At 36.8% G+C, this 23284-nt stretch overlaps 2 protein-coding genes and 1 pseudogene across 2 annotated transcripts; all 3 read right to left on the reverse strand.

Annotated features, from left to right (window-relative positions):
• Nucleotides 1-305: 305 nt before the first annotated feature.
• Nucleotides 306-3968, reverse strand: LOC120136319 (ferric reduction oxidase 2-like). The gene is made up of 7 exons (XM_039152383.1): nt 3809-3968; nt 3429-3723; nt 3115-3349; nt 1760-2087; nt 738-1679; nt 475-637; nt 306-437 (listed from the first exon to the last, which is right to left on the reverse strand). Exons 1-6 carry the CDS (start codon nt 3966-3968, stop codon nt 498-500), a joined length of 2100 nt encoding a protein of 699 aa, XP_039008314.1. The 3' UTR covers nt 306-437; nt 475-497.
• Nucleotides 3969-10060: 6092 nt separating this feature from the next.
• On the reverse strand, nt 10061-12802 carry LOC120136301. The gene is made up of 3 exons (XM_039152372.1): nt 11858-12802; nt 10386-10928; nt 10061-10304 (listed from the first exon to the last, which is right to left on the reverse strand). Exons 1-3 carry the CDS (start codon nt 12362-12364, stop codon nt 10200-10202), a joined length of 1155 nt encoding a protein of 384 aa, XP_039008303.1. The 5' UTR covers nt 12365-12802; the 3' UTR covers nt 10061-10199.
• Nucleotides 12803-17541: 4739 nt separating this feature from the next.
• On the reverse strand, nt 17542-19068 carry LOC120136327 (annotated as a pseudogene).
• Between the last annotated feature and the right edge of the window lie 4216 nt (nt 19069-23284).

Here is a 23284-nt window from a genome sequence, read left to right on the forward strand (position 1 = left end):
TTTCATTCATGCTCGCCAACCTCCATTATTATCTTTTCAACTTCCACTTGCTTTTTGACTGTTCATTTGGATCTCTCCCACTTGCAAACCCCACTCTTTGTGGTTTTCATCCACTCTCGTGTCCTTTTTTCACAATTATACATCTCCGTACTTGTTCCTAGTTTTTAGATTATTACAATTCAGCCTATTCTGTGAAGTCAGAGGAAAACATGTGATGGTATTTGACAAAGCGGATAAGATGAGACGATTAATTACTCTAAGCCCTGACAATTCAAAGGTGTAAAAGTACCAGTCAGATCGATCAGTTTTATTTAACAACTTAATGTACGATCTCATACTCTTATGTAGCTAGAAAACATCAAACATGATTGACCATTCATGTACTAGAAAGAAACACACAATTTTAGAAGAAAAAAAAACTACAACAGCCAGGGATCCTTTCCCCAAGACAAAACCATTCTCGCACTGCTGCACACTTCCTAGTTTCTGAAGAGTAATCACCAGCTGAAACTGATTGATTCGAAATGAAGATTATCCACCAGACCGGACGAACAGATTGCTGCGACGTCGTGCCTCAATTTCGTTGGACCGCTAGCAAGAACTCCAATACTCTCACCTTTACATTCAAATATCAATCCTGCATCCAAATCCAAACCATAAAAAATGTGAATTCTAGTTGCTGTAGAACAGGAACTAGTTAATACTTGAATACCATTAGACAAATCTAAATAACTTACTCTTCAAGTCGGGTCTCCCTCCATAGTGAATTTTGGTAGCTTCTGCAAGAGACTGGTGAGGGAGGCTTTCCAATTCTCTCTCACCATTATAAGCCATAATGCTTGGTGATCCTTCTGGTGTTTGTCCTTCCATGTTCTGCACCTGCATTGCTTCCCTAGCATACCTTCTCTTGTTCCAAAAAACCGCTGCACTCGCCGTTGCAGCTATGGAAACACATATTGCCAATATATTCAACACAGCTTGTTTCGAGGTCGAGAATTCGTTCTTATCGTGAGCCTTTGGGTAAATGTAAAACCGTGTGATGATCCCAATTAAGATAAGAAACATGATGAACGAAGACGATATTATGGCACCAAGCCAGAGCCAGCTGTTGGGTCCTAAAATGGCAGCTATAGGCTTATCTGTTGGAAGGGGCTTGAACCATATGGACCGAACTCGTTTCGAGTTATCGATTACGGGTTCTTTCTCCTTTGTCACGTAAGCTTCAATCCGGAGCTTCAGGTTAGAAAGCTCGGATGGTGAACCGGTCATAGGTAGCAAGAGGTCTAGCATGGTGAGATCCAAAGAGCTCTTGAATATAGCAATTAAGATTATATCTGGTGTCTTGCATTGAGATAATTTGCTCATGAAAATCAGCTCTCGGATTATGGATATAAAAGGAGTAATCCCACTGCCTCCACTCACCATCACAACCGTGTCATGCCTTAGGAAATGGTTTGATGCAGGTCCATAAGGTCCTTCAATGGAAACATTGAGACGTTCAATTGAAGACGAAAGCATCCGATACAGATTAGTCGACCAACTTCCTTCACTCTTAATGATCACACTGAGCCTATCAGGCTCCATATTACTATTTGAACTAACTGTAAACGGATGCCATTGCAGCTTAGAAATCCCGGGCACATTCACGAACATGATACTCGTCGGATTATAGGTCAAACCTGGATTTTAAGCAACCATATTAGCAAATTAAGTGGGGTAAAAAAAAGGGTTAAGCTGAAACAAAGTTATTAATTATTACCGTGGGATTTTGCGAAATTAAGCTCCAGAACGTTACAGGGCAAAACTCGAGCTGAAAGTAAGCGAACGGAGCATCGAGATTGTAAGAATCGGAGGTAACGGTCGATGATGAAGAGGTAAAACCCAGGAAGCATGATGAAAGTGTAACCAATTCCAACATGGAGGACGAAGAAGAAGACGAAGATGATGTAGAGATGATGGGTGTAAAAGAAAAGCTCGAAAAATTTTCGCCTGATTTGAGGCAAGGTTGCTGCCCACAAGCCTAGGCCACCAATCAATGATATCTCTCCGGCCACATTTGAAATATCGGAATAACTCCACTTTAGCATCTGAAATATTCACATCAACATGGAAGGACCAAGATTCAAGTTTCTTTAGGGGTAAAATTAAAAGGAAAGATATAGTTTAAGCATAAATTTAGATACTTCAAAAAAATGTACATATTAAATGTGAAATCGGGAGTCTTCTAACGACTAAATTGTAAAGTAAATCAAGTTTAAAACATAATTTATGTTTCACCCTTGTGATATCTTATAGGGATAAATATTGAGTAGGATCCACTTATCCAAATTCGATTTGAATATTACATATTTTTATTCTATCACTCAATTTAAAATTTGATTTGATTTTAAGATAAAAAATCCGTATAAGATCTTATCTAATTTGATTTGATTCAATACACACATATATAATTTATTTATTAGATAAATATAGATCTAATTGAAAAAAAATATAATGAGGAACATAATTTTAATTATATCTAATATCTAAAAGATAATTATAATATTCTAGAATTAGACTAGATATTTTCCCCGTTAAACTTTAACTTAATAAAATCTAACATCATACTTTAAAAAAAATAGTAAAATTTTATCTGAATCTGAAAAAATTTCAAATTATAAATTGGAACAATCCTAATATTTGGTCAAATACCTGTCCCTATAACCTATCCGTAGAGCAGAGGAAAAAGCTAGAAGTATTTTTAGTGCTCCACTATAAGCTATCATACGGCGACGCTGGATACGTCTTTTTTCTATTTTTCTTGGGAGGAAAAATTATGGTTCTTCTTCTTCTTCTTTGTGATGTGGACCACTGGATTTAGGATCTATGAAAACTGAACTTATAATTATAACGAATATTAATTGAATTTATTTTGTTTTTATTTTCGGTTGTGTGTCATATTGTAATCATCATCTCACGTTGAAGTGGGATTCTCTCTCCCCTAAGAGAAGTTTCTTAAACCCTTCTTACGTCCAGTTTTAAAACAAATAATGAAAAATGGAATAAAAGAAGATAACATCTAATTCCCCGTTTAAATCTTTTTATAGTTATTAGGTGATAAAGAACACTAATTACCTCGGATATCTTCCCAATAGCTGCCCAGAAAACAATGAAGCAAACGCCGTGCGCAGTGAAAAGAAGCATGGTCAAGTGTCCCAGCCATATATGGTACTTGATGCTCCCCTCCGACGTTAGACCCAACACCGGCAGCACCGACGATCCCCGAGCCACGGGGTAGAACAGAAACGCTAAACATACATTCCCGGTAAGCCCTATCCACAGGGCAGACTCCACTAACTTCAATTGCCACCTGCCCAACCCAAACACACCGCACCCATAATGTATCATTTGTGGTTTATTTTAATCAAATCGAATCAGTTTAAGCTTACACTTTGATCCCATCTGCCGCCGCCACTTTTGCAGTGAGGGTAGGCAGCCTGTGTAAATAAGTCCCCAGTGTCCAAGCCAGCAGTGCGATAAACATGAGGAAGAAGGATAATTCTATCCCTGAAACGATCCCTAAAGGACCTTTCACTAAAACGGGCCTCCTCCATAGCGCCAGCCACCGTTTTCTTTCATCACGGTGCACGTTTTGGTCGGAGTTTTTCTTTCCCAAGTGAAGATACAAAGATCCCAAAGCAGCAACGAATAGGACAGGGAAAGTCCAAACCAGCATATTAGGAGCTGTAATAATAAGACAACATTACAACAATGTAAAACAAATTACCTTGTCTTCAAATAATATGTGTATATCTATCAGACAAATTACCTTGTTTTCCAAAATATGTGGAAACAACCTTTTCGGAGATGGCAGGCTTCCATTTTTGCTTGTAAGTGTTTGTTGGTGCCATAATCCACATCATACAAATTCCCAGAAAGATTACAGTCAAGAGATGTCTGATTATTGCTCTTACAAATCTGGAATCCATTGGTTTAGAGACAGAAAGTGAGGGTTTAGTCTATGTTGGGAGAATATCTGAGGAGAATATTAATGGAATTGTGATTTATATAGGTTGGAATGTATATATAATTAAATAATTATAAAAGATTACAAAAGGGAATTAGAGAGCATTAAAATATAAGGAAATGCCAAAAAAGGCATGATTCACGTCTTGGGAATTGTAAGAAAGATTGGAATTTATTTTTTAAGAGATTTTTTTTTGGTGTGGCAAAAATCAGGGTGTGAGGAGGAAGTTGAAGGTGACAAAAAGTCAACTCTGAGGCACGTGGATGAATCTACGTCCCTCCAATTGCAAGTTTCATGCAACACAAGAGTATTATATTAAGAGCCTAATTGAGCTTACGCATTTGAAGTAAAGATTACATGTAAAATATACTTATTACCAGTAAGATATCCATGTAAGTATGATTCGGAAGAGACAAGGAGCCAATAATTACAGTTGAAAAGGCAGATTTTGTTTAACTTTGCTTATTTTTAAGTATACCTAAAAGGGGTTTAATATATATATATATATATTATATTTATATCAAAAAGCAATAAATGAAATGTGCATGCACTGACTTAAGCATCTGTATCTGAACCCAAATCGAGAAATTTAGAGGAAAAAATCCCATATATTTTGCCGCCAAGAACATTGAAGAAACGAAAATGCGTAACATTTGTTTGACTGTTGGATGGTTATAGTGAAATGTGGTGAAAGAATGTAACACAAAATATAATGCATCAAATCTCGTGCCCGTACGGGTAATTACATTGGTGGCCATGTGTTTTGTGTATGGTTTTTGTGTGCCAAGTTGCTGACCTATAACATCTTTATTTTTATACAACTCCTCTAATATTGTTATATCTCCTAATTTCTAAATAGAAAAAAATATTTAAATATGTTTAATTATAAATTTTCTATATAACATATCAATAATAATATTAACGAATTAATAAAATTTCAAATACAAATTTAAGAATTATAATTATTTTTTATAAAATTAACAAATTTAAAATTATTTTGATTAAAATTTAAGGTATAGACTAATAGAGAATTAAATTAATATATTTAATTGTACTTATCTCATTCTCCTAAAATATAGGATATTCAGTTCATATCTAACAATATTGATCTATTCTTATTATTCTTTAGTTATTAGTTTAGTATAGAAATCTTTTTGTTGTAACAAACTGATTCTCGTGTAAGCTTATTTATATCTCCTAACATCAATGAAAATATTATGACATTATTCATTCACTCTTACGTTTCTATATGGTATCACGCTGAAGTCGATCCTCAACCTTGCTCACCACTCTTCCGCCAATCCTACCAACAACATCACCATGGCCACTGAACCTCAACTTATTACCATCCCCAACCCAGAAAATCATACCCAAACTCTTCAACTCATAAACATCTCCCATCCATCCATCATCAAATTAACCTCCTCAAATTATCTTGTCTGGAAACTCCAGATTGAAGCCATTCTCATCGGCTATGACCTTTACAAATACATCGACAACACTCATCCATGTCCTCCTCGCACCATCACCACCCAACAATGTTGAAGCTCCAAACCCGGCTTTCCTCCCATGGATTCGACAAGATAAATTGTTGTTTGGCGCACTTGTCGATTCTATCCTCCTCTCTCGTTCCACTCATCCAACAATCAGCCACCTCCCGCGAAGCATGGCAAATTCTAGCCAACACTTATGCTCACCCGACTCGTGGTTACATAAAGAAAATCAAGGACCATATCAAGAAAGCCACGAAGGGATCTCAGTCCATCTCAGACTACATGCAGTATATCAAGTGCCGAACTGATCAACTTGCTGCACTCGGTAAATCGATGGACCATGAAGACATCATTGAGAAGATCTTAGAGGGTCTTGATGATGACTATCGTCACATTGCAGATATAGTGGAAGGTAGGGACACTCACATCTCATTTGATGAGCCTCATGAGAAACTCATCAACAAGGAACTGACTATTCAGCAGACGCAATCTGCTTCATTCCTGCATCTCGTCACGATAAATGTTGCCTCGACCAGGTCTAATCGTTCACATCGCTTCTCGTCGAACCGGATGCAACCTCCACACTCTACTCCTCGACAACAACCATCTCAGCCTCCGCAGGCCACGACTCGTCACCAAAGGCCATATCTTGGCAACTGTCAAGGATGTCGCCAACAGGGCCACACTGTTGCTCAATGTTCCCTCTTTCAGCTAGTACCCGCCCCCTCGCACAGTGCTACTCGCTCCTCGTCCACTTAATCTCAGTGGCACCCAAAAGCGCATGTCACCACAATCTCAGGTATCGAAACCCCGGCCTGGCTTCTCGACAGTGGTGCCTCTCACCATGTCACGGCTGACCTCGGTAACCTCTTACTTCATGCTCCATACGATGGGCCTGATGACACCGAAATCGGTGATGAAACTGGGTTACACATTTCCAAAATTGATTTTACTTCTATTAAAACACCCTCTCACACTTTTCAATTAAATGATGTTTTATTTGTTCCTGCCATGAAAAGAAACTTGATCTCCATATCTCAGTTTTGCAAAACCAATAATACTTCGATTGAGTTCTTACCATCTTCTTTTCGTGTGAAGGATCTACTGACAGGGGCCACATTGCTAGAAGGGCAACCTAAAGGTGGTGTGTATGAATTACTGATTTTGCACCTAACTTCTCGTCCTTCAGTTTTCACCAGTACCAAAGTGTCATCTTGTGCCTAGCATCATCGTCTTGGTCACCCATCCAAGTCAATCCAACGTCATATCGTCTCTAGGTTTGGTTTACCTTCCGATTTCTCTAGCTCTAAGCATTTCCATTGTAAAGATTGTTTCTACAATAAAAGTCACAAATTACCTTTTTCTCAGTCATCTATTGTGTCTAATTCTCCTCTCCAACATATTTATTCTGATGCATGGACCTCGCTTATTTATTCTGTTCATGGTTACAAATACTATGTCATTTTTGTGGATCACTTCACACACTACATATGGCTTTACCATCTCAAACGTAAATCTGATGTTGCCACTATTTTCCCTCATTTTAAAGCACTTGTTGAAAACTTCTTCCAAAAGAAAATAGTCACATTTTACTCTGACAATGGGGGGGAATACATGGGTCTCGCCAAATCCACTGGTCTTGTCACATACTTATCCACACATGGCATTTTACACCTTACCTTGCCACCTTACACTCCATAACATAATGGTTTCTCAGAACGTAGACATCGTTATATTGTTTAAACATGTCTTTCTCTTCTCTCTCAAGCTTCCTTACCACTAACCTTTTGGTCATATGCCTTATCCACTGCCGTCTATCTCATAAATTATCTTCCAACAGCCACTCTTCATATGATCTCTCCCTATCATAAACTCTTTGAGTCGCCACCCAACTATTCCAAGCTTCGAGCATTTGGTTGTCTGTGCTATCCTTAGCTTCGTCCTTACTCTCCCCACAAACTTGCCAGTCGATCTACGCCTTGTGTCTTTCTTGGTTATTCCCTCACTCAGAGTGCTTATATATGTCTTGATCCAAGTACTCAAAAGGTCTACATCTCACGTCATGTTCGATTTGTTGAATCTGAGTTCCCTATGTCTAAAGTTGATCCGCATCTTCCTCGTCCTGATGACTTGACATATGACACATGGCTTCCTCGATATGTTATTCTCTCGGTTTCATACACATCATCCGAAGTTAGTTCTAGTGGCTCTTTGCCAGTCGACTCCAACGCACAAACGGATATGGTAGATCAACAAGACTTGCCTCTACCCCTCTCTCTTCCCTTTCCAGACTCACCTCACACTTCGCCTACTTCTCCAAACACCGTACCACCCCTACTACCCACCCCAATACCTGCTCCTAGCACGTCTCCACCTATCCCTTTGGCTTTACCTCCACCTGCTCCTAATCAAGTATCAGAAATCCCATCACTTCCACCCTTCGTCTGCACCTCACCTATCGTCACCCGTTCCCGAAACAATATCCACAAACCAATCACCAAACTCAGCCTCTCAGCCCAACTTGCCTCCAAAATTGAACCTACATGTGTAACTCATACCTTCAAAGATGGCCAATGGCGACAGACGATGTCCGAAGAATTTGATGTCTTGGTTCGAAATGGCACTTGGGAACTGGTTCCTCTCATTGGTGTGTAAAATATTGTAGGGGTGCAAATGGATTTTTTGACTTAAACGTTTACCTGATGGTTTTATTGCTAGGCACAAGGCTCGCCTAGTGGAAAAGGGGTTTCACCAACGACCCGGAGTGCACTACCATGAGACGTTTAGTCCAGTTGTAAAACCAACCAAAGTTCGTGTTGTCCTCTCACTTCCTGTCAGCCAAGGTTGGGTTCTTCGACAACGCGATGTCAACAATGTCTTTCTCCAAGGCACACTCACTCAAGATGTCTTCATGAACCAACCTCAAGGTTTTATTGATGCTGACCATCCAAACCATGTATGCAAATTGCGAAAGGCAATATATGGTCTCAAACAAGCTCCTAGAGCTTGGTACAATAAACTTCGCCAGTTTCTACTTGCATCTCACTTCCTGAACTTAGTTGCCGACACCTCTTTGTTTATTATTAATGACAAAGGTATAACTATCATGTTACTTGTTTATGTTGACGACATCATCATCACAGGTAACAATGCAGCATCAGTCAAGGACTTCATCTCGGTTCTTGCTCGTCGCTTCTCGCTTAAAGACCTCGACACTCTTCACTACTTTCTTGGTATTGAAGTTGTTCCTCGCCCTCACGGTCTTCTCCTCTCACAACGAAGATACATTGTCGACTTGTTGGTTCAAACAAAGATGATTGATGCTCGACCAGTCGCCACTCCACTTGCCACCTCTCACATCCTCACTCTTCAGTCTGGGACAACACTTAACCTAACTCAATTTCGAGCTATGGTTGGTAGTCTTCAATATCCCTCACTTACTCGTCCAGACATTGCCTATGTAGTCAACAAACTGTCTCAATATATGCATCGTCCGACTACCGAACACTGGAATGCTGTCAAGCGACTTCTTCGATATTTGTGCGGCACCATTGATCATGGCATCATGTTACATCGCCAGTCACCTCTAGCCCTACATGCTTACTCAATGTCGACTAGGCTAGTAACAAAGATGACTTCACCTCCACCAGTGCTTATATCGTCTACCTAGGACGCAACCCGATATCCTGGAGTTCGAAGAAGCAACGAACCGTAGCTCGCTCCTCGACTGAAGTCGGGTATCGATCTATTGCATCAACAGCTGCTGAGGTGAGATGGATAACATCTCTTCTTAGTGAACTTGGATTTCCATCCTCACAACAACCGGTAATCTATTGTGATAATGTGGGTGCAACAAACCTCTGCTCCAATCCAGTCTTCCATTCTCGCATGAAATATGTGGCTCTTGACTTTCACTTCATTCGCGAACAAGTTTAAGATGGCATCTTACGAGTCACTCATGTATCTTCAATGGATCAACTTGCCGATGCACTCACCAAACCATTACCCCGTACACGTTTTCATGATTTATTGAACAAGATTTGTCTCAACTCAAGGTGCTCCAACTTGCGGGGGCATAATAGAGAATTAAATTAATATATTTAATTGTATTTATCTCATTCTCCTAAAATATAGGATATTCAATTCATATCTAACAATATTGATTTATTCTTATTATTCTTTAGTTATTAGTTTTAGTATAGAAATCTTTTTGTTGTAACAAACTAATTCTCGTGTAAGCTTATTTATATCTCCTAACATCAATGAAAATATTATGTCATTATTCATTCACTCTTACATTTCTATATAGACTACATATCTTGCTTATATAAACTACAAGTATCCCTTCATCCCTTTTCATTAATAATTATGCTACAACGCCCACTAACGTTGGTTTTGATTAAGCGGTTTTGAGTATACACTTTATAAATATAATTGTTCGAATTCGAACTCAAACTTTACATGGAGAACACTATGATTTAGTGGTTTTGAGTACTTTCTTTTGGAATAATGCAAAATACTTACAAAAGAAATTTTTTTTTAGGAATTTAACAGTAGGTTATTAAAAAAATAGAGTACGACGCTCTCCTTGATATAACCAGCTCTTCAACATACATTATCAAATGTATCATGTCACCGAAACTACACTGAAGGACCAAGGGAGTAATTAATTTAAATTATGGAGCAACACTGAAACCCTCTCATCGCAATTCAATCACATCTTCTTCTCCGCAAACTCTTACATCAACAACCATCGTGCCTTTCTTCTTTGTCTGCAACACTCTGCAGCAATTCCTTCGCGGAGCCTGCCCACACAGTTTACACCAATTACCAAACGTATAACTGTTATCTTCAATTCGACCAGCCAAAATAATAACATACGTTACCTTGTCCCACAAATGGGGATCAAGCTTTTTATAAACGTGGACTTTCTCAATCCGCGATGGATCCGCCATCTTCCAATTGCACTCGGATCTTGGAATTCGGTGCTGAGCATACTCGCTAGCCGTCTGATTCGTGTTCTTGTTATACAAAGCATTAGACAAGTAGAACACAAACGGTCTCTGGCAAGCATGTTTGGCAACGGGACGTGTGTTGAAAGAGAAGCCGGTGTAATCGGCTCTCTTATGCCAGTTCAAGAATGTTCTGGCCGGCATTTCCAGTTCTCGAACCGAAAATATACCACGGTATATTTGAACCGCATAGCCCCAACTGACCGAGACCGTCCAGCTTCGGGTTTTGTCGTAGCAAACAGACTGTTGCATTATTGCAGCCGAGTCCAGATTTATTGGGACCTTTAGACGTTGAAGGGCTTGAACCCGGTTCACATTCGGGAATATGGGCTCGACCACGTCGAGATGGTGGATGCTGATTAATGGAGCAACAGGGTGCGCCGATAGCAGGCCCAATAGACTACCGTAAACATCGTACTGACAAAAAACAATTATTAACAAAAAATACAGTTAGTTTGAAACCCATTTATTAACAGCTGGGAATCAGAGAAATTAATAAAGAAAAGATGAGCGCGAAGAGTGGCATCAATTAGTTGTGAAAGATGTTGAATGGGTCATCCACCGAGTCAATAAAATGAAACGCGTGTCCATATCCAAGATATTGAGTTAGACCAAGATCGAGACACGTTGTGAGGACCCCATAATTGGGAATTTAAAGAGACGGGAAACAGATTTATTACGACAGACCGGAAGAGGAACATCAAAAGAAGAAGCGACAAGTGTAGCGATGAGGTCCAAATTTCAGAAGTTGTGGATATCAATGCCGTGATATATGCGACGCGCCATAACTTGGAGGCACGTAGTTAAATGTCATCTGTAAATAATACTTATTTATGTTTAAATACTCTCCTAGATAAAAAAAACGATTTATCATTGAATGTTGATAATTTTTAGAATAAAATAAGATGAATTGACCAACTTATTTAAGATCAATTCCCAGAAATTATGCCCAGAAAAATATATGATTGTGTTTAACCATATTTTAAATTAATTAAAATTTATGAACTAATCTGAAAGACTATAACTTCATTACTGGCTAGATTAAGGTTGTTTTTTATTAAAAAAATTAATTCCTACACTCCTAGAGCAAACCCCCTAAAAAAACAAAATTTAACATTCTCGAGAAAATTGTAAATGGTTTGTTTTTACATAATTTTCCTTCTTTAAAAAAAGGAAAAAAATCAAGGGTTTTCACCATGGAAGAATCAAAAACAATCACGAGTTTCGACCCAGAAGATAATCCAAAATCTTAAATCATTTGAATTATTCAATTTCTTTCTTAAATTTCAGTAAAAATGGACGAATATAAAGAAAAGTAAATAAATACATAAAAAGTGCAGACAAACCTGGTGGAATCCCGGTTCCTTGGTGAGGGGAACTCCCATCTCAGCCATACAAGCGTGAATCCGGTCATCGGAGCCGTACAATCCTGGATATCTCTGTATGCATCGGTCTTGCATTTTCGCAAGAGCTTTAGCCAAAGGGTAACTAATGGCAAACCCACCACCGCCATAAGCCATACCATAAGAGAAGTTAATGTTCTGCAAATGACTCTCCGAAGAACTCCCGATGTAATACAGCTGATTATGATCGTACTTCGACAAAACCCTAACCAAATTCTCCGGCACAAAGAAGGTATCATCGTCCCCCATTACGAACCATCTCACGTCTTCAAACCCCAGTCGCAGAGTCTCCGAAACTATGCGGGATATCCTTATGGCAGACCGGTGACCTTTGGGGTTCTTATACTTTAACTTGGATGTGTCACCGGAGATCTTCACCGGCGGTAAAAGACGGTCCTCGTCGGAAGACCCATTCTTCACGGCCTTGTCTAACCAGACGACGCCACGCATTTGCTGGGGCTTCCACCAGAGTTTTATGTACTTTTTGCGTTGTTCCCAGAACCGAGCCGAGGCGGCAATGCCGAAAACGATGTGGTGGAGGTTTGTTTTCACGGGGGGGGTTGAGTTTTTGTGGGGAAGAAACCGGCGGGGGCAGCTCTTGGTCGTTTACTCGAATGGTTCTGCTGATGTTGAATTGGTTATTAGAGGAATTTGAAGCATTGGAGAAGCGTAGTGTGTAGAAGAGGCTGAGAGTTGAAATAAAAAAGATTGAAGAAACTACTAATCTGGGGAAAGTTCGGGCAATAGAAGAATGTTTTTTCGTGGTTTGATCCCATTGAAAGCTTTCTTCATCCTTCCGATGGTTTTTCATGGTCTGGACTCGGGGCTTAATCAGAATAATGGTTGAAGGCTGAGAAAAATCAAATAGGATGTGCGCTTTCAACAGAGAGTTTGTTTTCATCCAACTGTTCAAATAAAGGCAGCAATAGATGGGTTTATATAGTGAATCTGAAATGGCTGACACAGAAGTGAAAACGGCATCGCTTCTCAAAAGAGGTCAATCGTTTAATACAATTTTCTTTGCCTTTTCGTTGTCGAACACGCTTTCCATGTTCTTTTTCGTTTATTTTCATAAGATAATGGTATCCTCTTCGTTTATTTATCTCCTTTTTAAAAAATCCAAAAAAAATAGAAATCCAATAATTATAAAAAGCATTTAGAAAATTCACATTTTTTAAATATATTTTATCAAAAAATAATTTGTTTTGAAAATATTAATTTATTTATATTTTGAAATTTTAAGATAAATAACGTCTTTATTTTAAAATTTTCAACAAAAAATTGGTGTTTCATGTTTTGGTCGGCAATGGCGGTGGGCGTGGAGGCAGGAGTGGCAAGAAGCTCATGAGATATATAATACACCATTTTGTAATGATGATTTTCCGACAATGGAGCTGGTAATGATGAGTCATTCATTTACAAACAAAAACAAATGATTTTCTGTTCTTTATACATACGATGTGTACTTACTTTGCCTTGTTGAGCTAGCAGGTGATCCTGGATAGCCATAGTCCTTGTGCTTGGGGCTTTAATATTGGGTCCAAGAGGCGCTGAGGCCAGGAAATGAAGGGTATTGGAGGCCTTTGAGTACACAGCTATGAGTTGCATAGTAGTCTTATGGTAAAAACTAAAGCATTTCAAAGATGCAGTTAATCAATCATCTGAGCCAGTACGCTTCCGATGGCGGCGCTCAGCTTTATGTTCCTGCTAGACAGACTGGCTCACTGGGAGCCAGAGGAAGAGACTGCTAGAGGAAGAGGCGGATTCGTGAAGAGAATTGACTTTGCATACCATGAAATGGGTGTTTTGGATGAAGGGAACTACAAAACACACGTTGATAACCACTACGATCCAAATGCGTTGCCGGTGATTCAAGGGATCAATTATAGAGACGTCGTGACGAATAATGTGTTGATGGTGGCTAGGTTGGAAGGGATCGAAGGTGACCCTTTTACTCGAATCTGGATATCCAATGTCACGATTGGAATGACTGCAAAGGCTAAGAACGTGCCGTTGACTTGCACCGACATTGATGGGATCACGAGTGGTGTAAGTCCTTGTACATGTGGACTATTACCGGATCGCCAGAGAAACCCATGGCTTGCGACTTTTCGGCAGAGCCTCTGTCCATTGATCAAGTGGTTCTCAAAAGTTGTACCTTTAGGATGAATTACATGTGATGTGCATTATTCAACTTTTGGGTTTGTCATTACAATTGATGAAGCAAAACTAGAATCCGCTGAAAATTCCTAGCCTCAAGAAACTCAGTGCCGAATGGCTTAGTCTGTAGTGCTTCAGGTTGGCAATCACCTGATATGCATCACCTTCGATAATGATGTCCGAAAAACCTCTGAACATAGCGAACTTCAACTCGATAGTGATAGCACTGCTCTCCACCAAATCCAGTATCAAATAATCTAATGGCCTGTGCACACCTCCCAAAACAAACCCCTCTTTGTCCCCGGCAATCACTCCTACTCCACCCAATCTTTCCTCATGGCAGAAAGCACCGTTGACATTAGGGTTGCACAGAAGTCGGATTTCAATATGATCCGGATCGGTTTTTATCCGATCCGATTTTTTCCCATAGAAAAAAAATTGGTTTATAAAATAACCGGTTCGGTTTCTAACCGGTTTGGAGGGCCGGATATCCTAACCGGAGTAACCGGTTTTTTCGTCATCAATTGCAATAAAGTTTACGATAATTGAAATACTTAAATACTTTCAAGTTTGATAAATTCAAATACTTAAAAACTTCCAAGTTCGATAAATTCAAATACTTAAAAACTTCAAGTTCGATAATTGAAACAAAGTTTACGATAATTGAAAAAAAGTTTAAAAATAAACTACATTGCCATCTCTTCTTCATCATCTTCGCCTTCTTTGTTTGGAGGGGATATTCCAAGTTCGACTTCTTCAATGTGTAAGTTTGCTTCCAAATCGACATCAATTGCATCTTCTAGGGTGGTGATATGTTGCTTACGAGCCGCTCCATCCAAATAATCCTTTAAACAAATGCATACTTCCACCGACTCGGGATTTAGTATTGATCTCCGTTGCGATATAACCTTGCCACTAACAGAAAAAGCGGATTCCGAAGCTACCGTAGAAGCTTGGACGGTTAGTAAATTACGGGCCATGACGGCTAGAATCGGAAATTGTGCTTCATTTTCTTTCCACCAAGCCAAAATATCCAAACTTTCAAACTCTTCAAATGCCATTTTTGATAGAAAATCGCATGACATGTAATTTCTCAACTTGCTACTTGGGGTGGTAGTACGTGATCGTTTGGATTGGGAATTTACAAGTGTTAAAAAGATTCAAATTTATGTTACTTTGACGTCTACTAGATGATTCCGCATTCATTCTCATTTGATCGTGTATTACACTACTTGATCCGTATTTAGTTAAATAAATTGCAAACATGTCTCGAAAACATTTGTTAAAATAATTTATTTGGTTTTGGACAAAGTTGGGTTCATCATCGGTTAGATTAAAAGCAAACGCAATTTGTTCAATTAGTGTTTCAACCCCGCCAACATTTAACGTTGGGTTTAAAGCGGCGGCACAAGTAAAAATGGGGGGAATCTCCTTAAAATATTTTAAAAGTTTTTCCTTCATTGCAAAGCCAATTTCTTGAAAAAACTTCGGTTTCAAATTCAAAGTCATTTAGTCGGGTAGCCAACAAAAATATTTGATTAAGAACCAACGGGCTAGTAGGGTAATAAACACCAGATAAAAAAGTTGTTGCATTTTTAAAAACCCCAAGCAAATCAGTTATTTTGGCTATAATTTCCCAACTCGAATCCGGATAAATGTTTGGGACATGACCCCTCTCGAAAAGCCGATCGTGAAATGTTTGCAATGTTTCCCTTTGCCTTAAGGCAGTATGCATCATCATCCAAGTTGAGTTCCAACGAGTTGGACAATCCAAATTAGGATCCAAAGCTTTTTTATTAACGGACTTACAAAATCGTTTATAATCATTTAGTCTTTTGTTGTTGTTACAAAGAACCGATTTTATCATTGTTTTAAATTCTAATCTAATCGACTCAATAACCTTCAAACCGGCTTGCACGGATAAATTAATTATGTGTGCAATGCAACGGTTATGAAAAAACGCACCGTCTAAAATCGGTGAAAGTAATATTTTCAATCTTGGAACCGCGTTTGTATTATTCGATGCATTATCAAAGGATATAGAAAAAGCTTTATTTTCTAATTTATAAAGACAAATTACCCTTTTTAAAAGTGTAAATAAATTAGCACCGGCATGCGGCTCACCGAATAATTCAAACGCGATTGTTCTTTTCATCATTTGTCAATTATCTTGATCTAACCAATGTGACGTAACGGCTAAAAAAGAATTTCCGGTATTATGAGGGGAACTCCAAACGTCACATGTAAGCGACACATCATAACGGTGTTCTTGGAATCCTAAAATCATTTTTTCCCTCGCCGTACGCCACATTTTTATAGCATCTCTTCTAAGGGTAGTACGACTTACTTGAGTATAACGTGGTTGCATTAGTTGTTGAATTGTTGTCGTGAAATCTTCATCATCAAAGTGGTCGAACGGCAATACTTTTGTAATCACGAACTTTGTAAACGCTTCTCGTAATTTTTCGTTGTCGTAAACAAAAACACCACCTTGCGGTGTAAGATTCGATTGACTAGGATCCGATCTTGAGCGAAGTGCCTTGCATGATTTTGTCAAATGGTTCTTCAACGTTGTGTTTCCTTCCGATGCAAGCAACTTTAGACAAAGTTTACAACGCGCCCTCCTCGAGCCATTTGACATCTCACATAAATCGTAGTGATCCCAAATATCTTTGTTTCGAGTGTGTTCGATCACTCTCACGACTTCAAGGTTTCCCCCGACGGAAGATTCAGCCGTGTTACTCATGATGAACAAAAAATTACAAAAATAAGATTTGAGAGATGTTTAGGTATTGTGTAATAAGATTTGAGAAAGTTGTAATCAACCAAATACATCCCCAACTTATTTATACATGTTTAGGGTGATAAAATGGTAATTTTTTAAAGAAAAAAACGGTCAAAAACGGTCACAAAACCCCCCAACGACTATATTAACGGCTAATTTTTTAAACCCAAAGTGATTTTTTTTCGGATAAAAACCGATTTTTTAATCGATTTTTTATCCGGTAAAAAAACCGGTCTAGGTTTTTTTTCCCAAACCGGTTAAAATAACCGATTTAAAAAAATCCGATCCGGTTAAAAAAAACGATTTTTCTCAAATCCGGTTTCGGATATTTTTTTCGTAAAATCGGATATTCAGATTTTTTATGCACCCCTAATTACATTGAGCCTAACCGTGCTACCTTAAATTGTTTGTATTGCCATTCCGGCAACACGTGGGTTCATCTCAGAAAGCTAATTTAAAATTGCCTTCATCAATTCCTGCGTCATATCCCTAAATCATACAGAGATTAGATGTTCTAACATTCGATGAAATTCATGGCGGGATCATATACATTACAAATTTAGAACTGCACTAAAAATTCACGACTCAGAAAGTTATACAGTACGCATGTTAAGAATTACCTAAAAACTGCAGGCAAAATCGGTTAGAATTGCAAACGAAAATATATGTGAAGTACTGAACATTTGCAAAGAAATGAGCCTTTTATATAAATTTTAATATAGGACAAGGATACATGTACAACCAAATGATTACTATCATAAGACACCACCTTACAACTCGCACAACTCATACTAGTATAACCCAACGGTCATATATGTCAACAAGTTAGGAAACAGAAGGCCTCATACCTACACCAACTGTATACGGAAGGGTTTTGCTTCATTACATTCATAGGATTCACCTCACGAGTTGCTCTTTCACATTTTTCCCTATCATTGAATTTGGGGCAGCGGCATCGGCAATTCTAAGATTACAAATCAAAGCGTTACGCCCCATCAAAACTATCTTGAAAAAGCTATCTACTACCTTTGAAAGATTATCCAGCCCTTGTGCTAGTTTCTCTTCCGTTGTTCTCAAATCCGAAACACAATTCTTGAATGACTCCCTTTCACTAGGACCCACCCCCTCTTGAAGCAAAAGAGACAATGTCTTGACACATGCATCAACATCCTCCAGTTCTCTTAGAACTGTAAATTTTCCGCAAGAAAATATATTTCTGATTTCTACGTTCATGATAGTTTGGACATCCGAAAACACTTGAGCCCATGGTAGTGTATTAGGAACAGTTAAGTCTAACAAAAACTTGGAAGAACCAGAGAAAGCTGCAGTGAAGACACTACATATATATGTAGTTGCCACCTTAGCTCCATACATAGCTTGCATCAACACCTTTCCCTTAGATGAGTTCTTAACCTTTGGAAAGTTTAGTGATTCCACAAGGTTGAGTATTGGCCGACAACTCTCAAGTCTGGGATTTTTGGAGCTAATATGCTGTTTCCAGTTATCAAGTAAGGAAGAGGCCCGTGTGTACTGATCTGGGTGTCAGACTCCAACTTATGCAAGACATATTGAAGCATGAGATGGCCTTGGTTGACCCGTGTAAGCTCAGAGGTAAAAGCATTACTAATATCAAGCAGCTTCACACTGATATCCAGGTACACTTCCATCCATTTCTCATCCCAATCAGTCACAGGGAGGTCAAGCTCAGTTATCAGGTTTTTTATGTCGCAATGAATCTCCGAAAGTGACTCCATTGCTAGTTTCATCCATGACAAGCTGAGGATGTCACCCTTGTCTTTAGGGACAAGTTTTTTCAGCCTCTCTGATAACGTGGCTTCAAAAGTGTTCAGTAAAGAAAGAAGTCTTGGAGACAACTGAGAACCCCTAGGTGATAACATACGGAAAGGATTCCCAAAATGGAAAAAAGGGTGATTTGGTTCCCGAGGACGACTCATCTTTATGTATTAACTGCAAAACATAAAAGAAAAAAATTCTATCACTTGAGGGTGTTAAAGCCATAATCTCCATAGCAAAAACAAACCATTACTTCCAGGACACAACAATAAAGGTGTTACTCCCAAAACCTGCCACTCATTTCCAATCAAAAGGAAAAATAACTTGAACCCGTTTTCAAGACTATATTCAGCAGATCTAACCACCATAACACCTCATAAACATTCAATTAGATAAACTGAATTCTGTGGATTAAGACAAACATCGACAGTGGTAAAGTCCAATCATTTTATACCAAAATCATGATGTGTAAGATATGGTGAAACAATACATCAAGGAGACTTTGAAAGCAATCAAGGTAGTAACTAGTAAACCAAGATCTCCTTGATTGCCTTCATTTCCTTCATGCTTATCCACGCAATCTTTGCTTTAAATTCTAGGTAGTTCTTTCCCTGAATATTAAGAGAAACATCCACGTTATTTCTACACAAAATGAATTCATTCTTAGGATGAAATTCTAAGAAAACACTAAAATCACATACTTAAACACAAATCTTTAACGACGAAAGTCATAAATACGTAAACTAAAGCCAGGTCTAACAAAAGCAAACACAAAGACATCCACAAAAATGAAGCCAAATAAATCTAAAAGTATATAAACCAATTAAATATATAAATCCTTACCTGGTATTAGATCCTTAAATCCGAACAGAAGTAGAAAATTATCAACAGATTGATAGGGCTTTGTTAGGAACTGAAGCTTAAAAATCACAACCTAAAACTAAGAGTCTTCAACTACAAAATTTTGGGAAGAAATTATGTTTCTTCAGAATCGCACAAAGATCGGTTAATTAAAAAGAAATGAGCAGAAGTAAATCATAACCTAAACAAAACAATCTTCTACAGAAAAAATGAAAAAAAAAATTGCGTTTCTTCTCAATCGCACATAGAGAAGAGATAATTGAAACAATCTTAGGAAAAATAAACGCAAATAAAATCAAAAGAGGAAATCGTACCTGATTTAGTACTTCGTGACCGGGAAATTTCTATGAAACCTTCCAACGCGTATTGTATTTGATCTTTGTTTGAAATTTCGCCTTTGAAATATGTGGTATTATCTCTTATTTTATTTTGTGTGGTAGTCGTGGATGAGAGTGTTGATTATCCCACCGCCTGTCACTAGTATTCCATCACAGAATACATACGTGGAGGACAATCATTGAGCAAGAATGGAGATATTATTATGAATAGCGGAGGCTATTGTCGTATTTTGATTTATAAAAAGTCCGTCGGCTGGATTTTTTTTTTTCAATAGGTCATAGCCACACGTCAGCTCTACCAACCAAAAACGTTCAGTATATTACGAAAATCAACGGGTACAAATGGGCTGCCGTGCCAGCTGTATGTTTCCAAGCAACGACCACTGTGTTTAGTACTACATTTTTCTCCTTATCACGAAAATTTGTAATTAAGTATTTCATTTTAGGGTAAATTTAATAGTAATCAGTAAACTTTTAGTTTACTTTCAATTTGGTCACTACACTTTTGAAATTTGTATTAAAGTTACTAAACTTTTAATATTTGTAATATAATCAATAAAATTTTAATTCGTTTTCATTATTGTCGTTACCATTAAGAAATACTAAGATAACATGTTAAATTATTTTCTCCAAAAGACCCAAAGCTTCTAAATTTTTAGTCATAAGCTAAATTTCTAATGAGCAAAGCGATCGTTAATAATCTTAATAACGTGAAACGTTCATTTGGCCAAAAGATTAACATAATTTGATTTCAAATTGATTCAATGGTGGATAGTGATAGATCAAAAGGTTTTAACTTTTAATTTTAACTGACATTTGAGGAAATCGAAAGAAAGTTCGATGAGTTAGAATCAAATAAAATAAAAGGATGGGTAGTTTGGTGATCTTTTTTATGAAAGAAACCACCAAATGGCGACATAAACGACGACGAAAGAAGGCGACATTCCAATAGAAACTAAAAGCTAAAACCTTTTGATTCACCATTATAATTTTAATCAATTTGAAATCGAATTATGTTAAACTTTTGACCAAGCGGATCCTTCACACCATTGAGATTGATAAGCGACAATTCCATTCGTCAAAATATTGACCTATTATAATCGTTAAACTTTTTAACTTGTTTTTATCGCGTTCATCACCGTTAAGAAATATTAATATGTCACATTAAGGTCTTCTTCTTAATATTTTTTTCCAAATTGTTAAATGTTACATATATTAAGTTTTTGATGAATAGAGAGGTATTCGGATAATTTTAACCGTAGGAAGGCTCTGTTTGAATAAAAAATTAACATAGTTCGAATTTAAATTGATTTGAAAGTTAATAATGATGGATTAAAAAATAGCTTTTATTTTTTATTAGATCGATGCCTCCTTTCGTTGTCATTTTTATCATTGTTCGATGGTTTCTATGATTGAAAAGATCAATAAACTATTCATCATCATCTTCCTTTTCTATTTCTTTCATTTGATTCAAACTCATCAAAAAACTTTTCAATCTCCTATTTTTTTTCTTTTTCTTTCCATCGACCATTCCGTTCATCGAAAATTTAACCTTGGAGCTGGTAGCAAATTTAGAACCTTAGAATATTTTTATATAAAACAGTTTTAACGTGCCACATAAGCAGCTTTTAATGACAGTTAAAAGACAATAACCATAATGAAAGTGAAATAAAAATTTAATGACTATAGTATAAATTTTAAAGGTTTAATGACCAAAGTAGAATATCCTAGAAACCAGTGACTATAAGTATAGTTTACCCTAATAAATAAAATATCAATTGGTTATAAAATACTAAATATTATCATTAAAGCACGGCAAATGAGAAACGCATATAGTCAAAATAAAAAAGCGAAGCTTGACGGCTGGAATACGGTTCTTCGTTCCAAAAACAAAACATTGCCGTTAAAGCACGGCAATTTAATGATTTTAGTTTACCCCTTTCATTTTCAGAAATGGTCAGCATTGCCGCGCGTTGTTTCTACTTTTTCTTCCCCTTGTTAGCAAAATCCGACAGTTTTGCCGACTATATTGCTTTATGTTACCGCACACGAATTTTCGTACGAGTGGAATCCAAGATCCCATAGAACAAGATATGAAGCAACAAATAAAAATCTCTTAAAATAAATCATCCGTATTTATCATGTTTATTTTCTTAAATTAATCATCTTATAAAATTTAATCATATCAACAAATATGTTAGATTATATGACCTACTTCATATATCCCACTAAATTGATTATTTGTTGAATTCTAGTGGTCAAAATTTCTAAATTTTGTTTATAATTAATTAAAATAATTTTATAAAATACATATTTTAATTAAAAAAACTTCAAAATAAAATTCTCAAAAATTTATTTATAATAAATTTTAAACAATAAAGATCAATTTTATTATAATATTAGTTTCTATAGTTATATATAAAAAGTTCAAGACGTAAGTATGATGAAATATCTATTCATTAAGAGAAAATGGAGAGAAAATATAACCTTTACAACATCTATAAAACACATTTACTTTAACTTTTTAAATTAATTAATAAGCACGAATCCTAACGACTTCGATGGTAAAGTAATCATTGTTATTTTTTAAGTTTCCGACTTAAAGTATCATGAATGTCACGGGTACGAATGTTCAAACTCAAAATATTGACAGTTATCTTTAAACATATAATATCTTGTACGTACCCTATATTAATAATATATATAAGTGGTTTGAAGATTGGGTTTAGGGTGTTTATTGAAGGAGTTGATCACGAGTTGAGAGATGTTAAACTCGTGTTTGTTAAAAAAATTATTGCTCGATTCATTGTTTATTGAGCTCGTCAAAAAATTTACCTTTTTTTAACTATACGTAAAATCTAATAGTGCTATATAGAGCTTAATATAAAATGAATTAACAAATTTAATAAAAAAAAATGTATGAAGCAATTTTAAAGTCTAAAATTCAAGATACAATGCATAAATACACAAAATTAACATATTACAACCAAAATAATAATCCACAAATAATAATTGTTAATTAGTAATTTAACATATTTCTTATTATATACTAGCAAATTAGTAATTTAACATATTTCTTATCATATACTAGCAAATTAGTAATTATTAATCAGAATTTCTTTTTTGTAGTGGAATAACTTTTGTAGTGTAACTACTAAAAATGTATAAAAGTTTAACAAATCGTAAATCTATTTGAGTTAACTTGAATTAAGCATTGATCGAATTTTGATTGAGTAAAGTTCGAATTGCTCAACTCTTATTAAGCGCCCTTAATTGGATTATAAGTGATAACATGTTAAGGGTTACATATACTTTTATTTAATGTATTAATAGCAATGATAAATTATTAATTATTGTATTTATAAATTATGTGTAAATGATATGTTAAAGTAATCTTAAAAGTACTTGATACTTGTTTGATAATTATCTCTT

This window comes from Hibiscus syriacus, unplaced genomic scaffold, assembly GCF_006381635.1.
Source record: "Hibiscus syriacus cultivar Baekdansim isolate YM2019G1 unplaced genomic scaffold, ASM638163v2 tig00110622_pilon, whole genome shotgun sequence".
Taxonomy (NCBI): Eukaryota; Viridiplantae; Streptophyta; class Magnoliopsida; order Malvales; family Malvaceae; genus Hibiscus; species Hibiscus syriacus.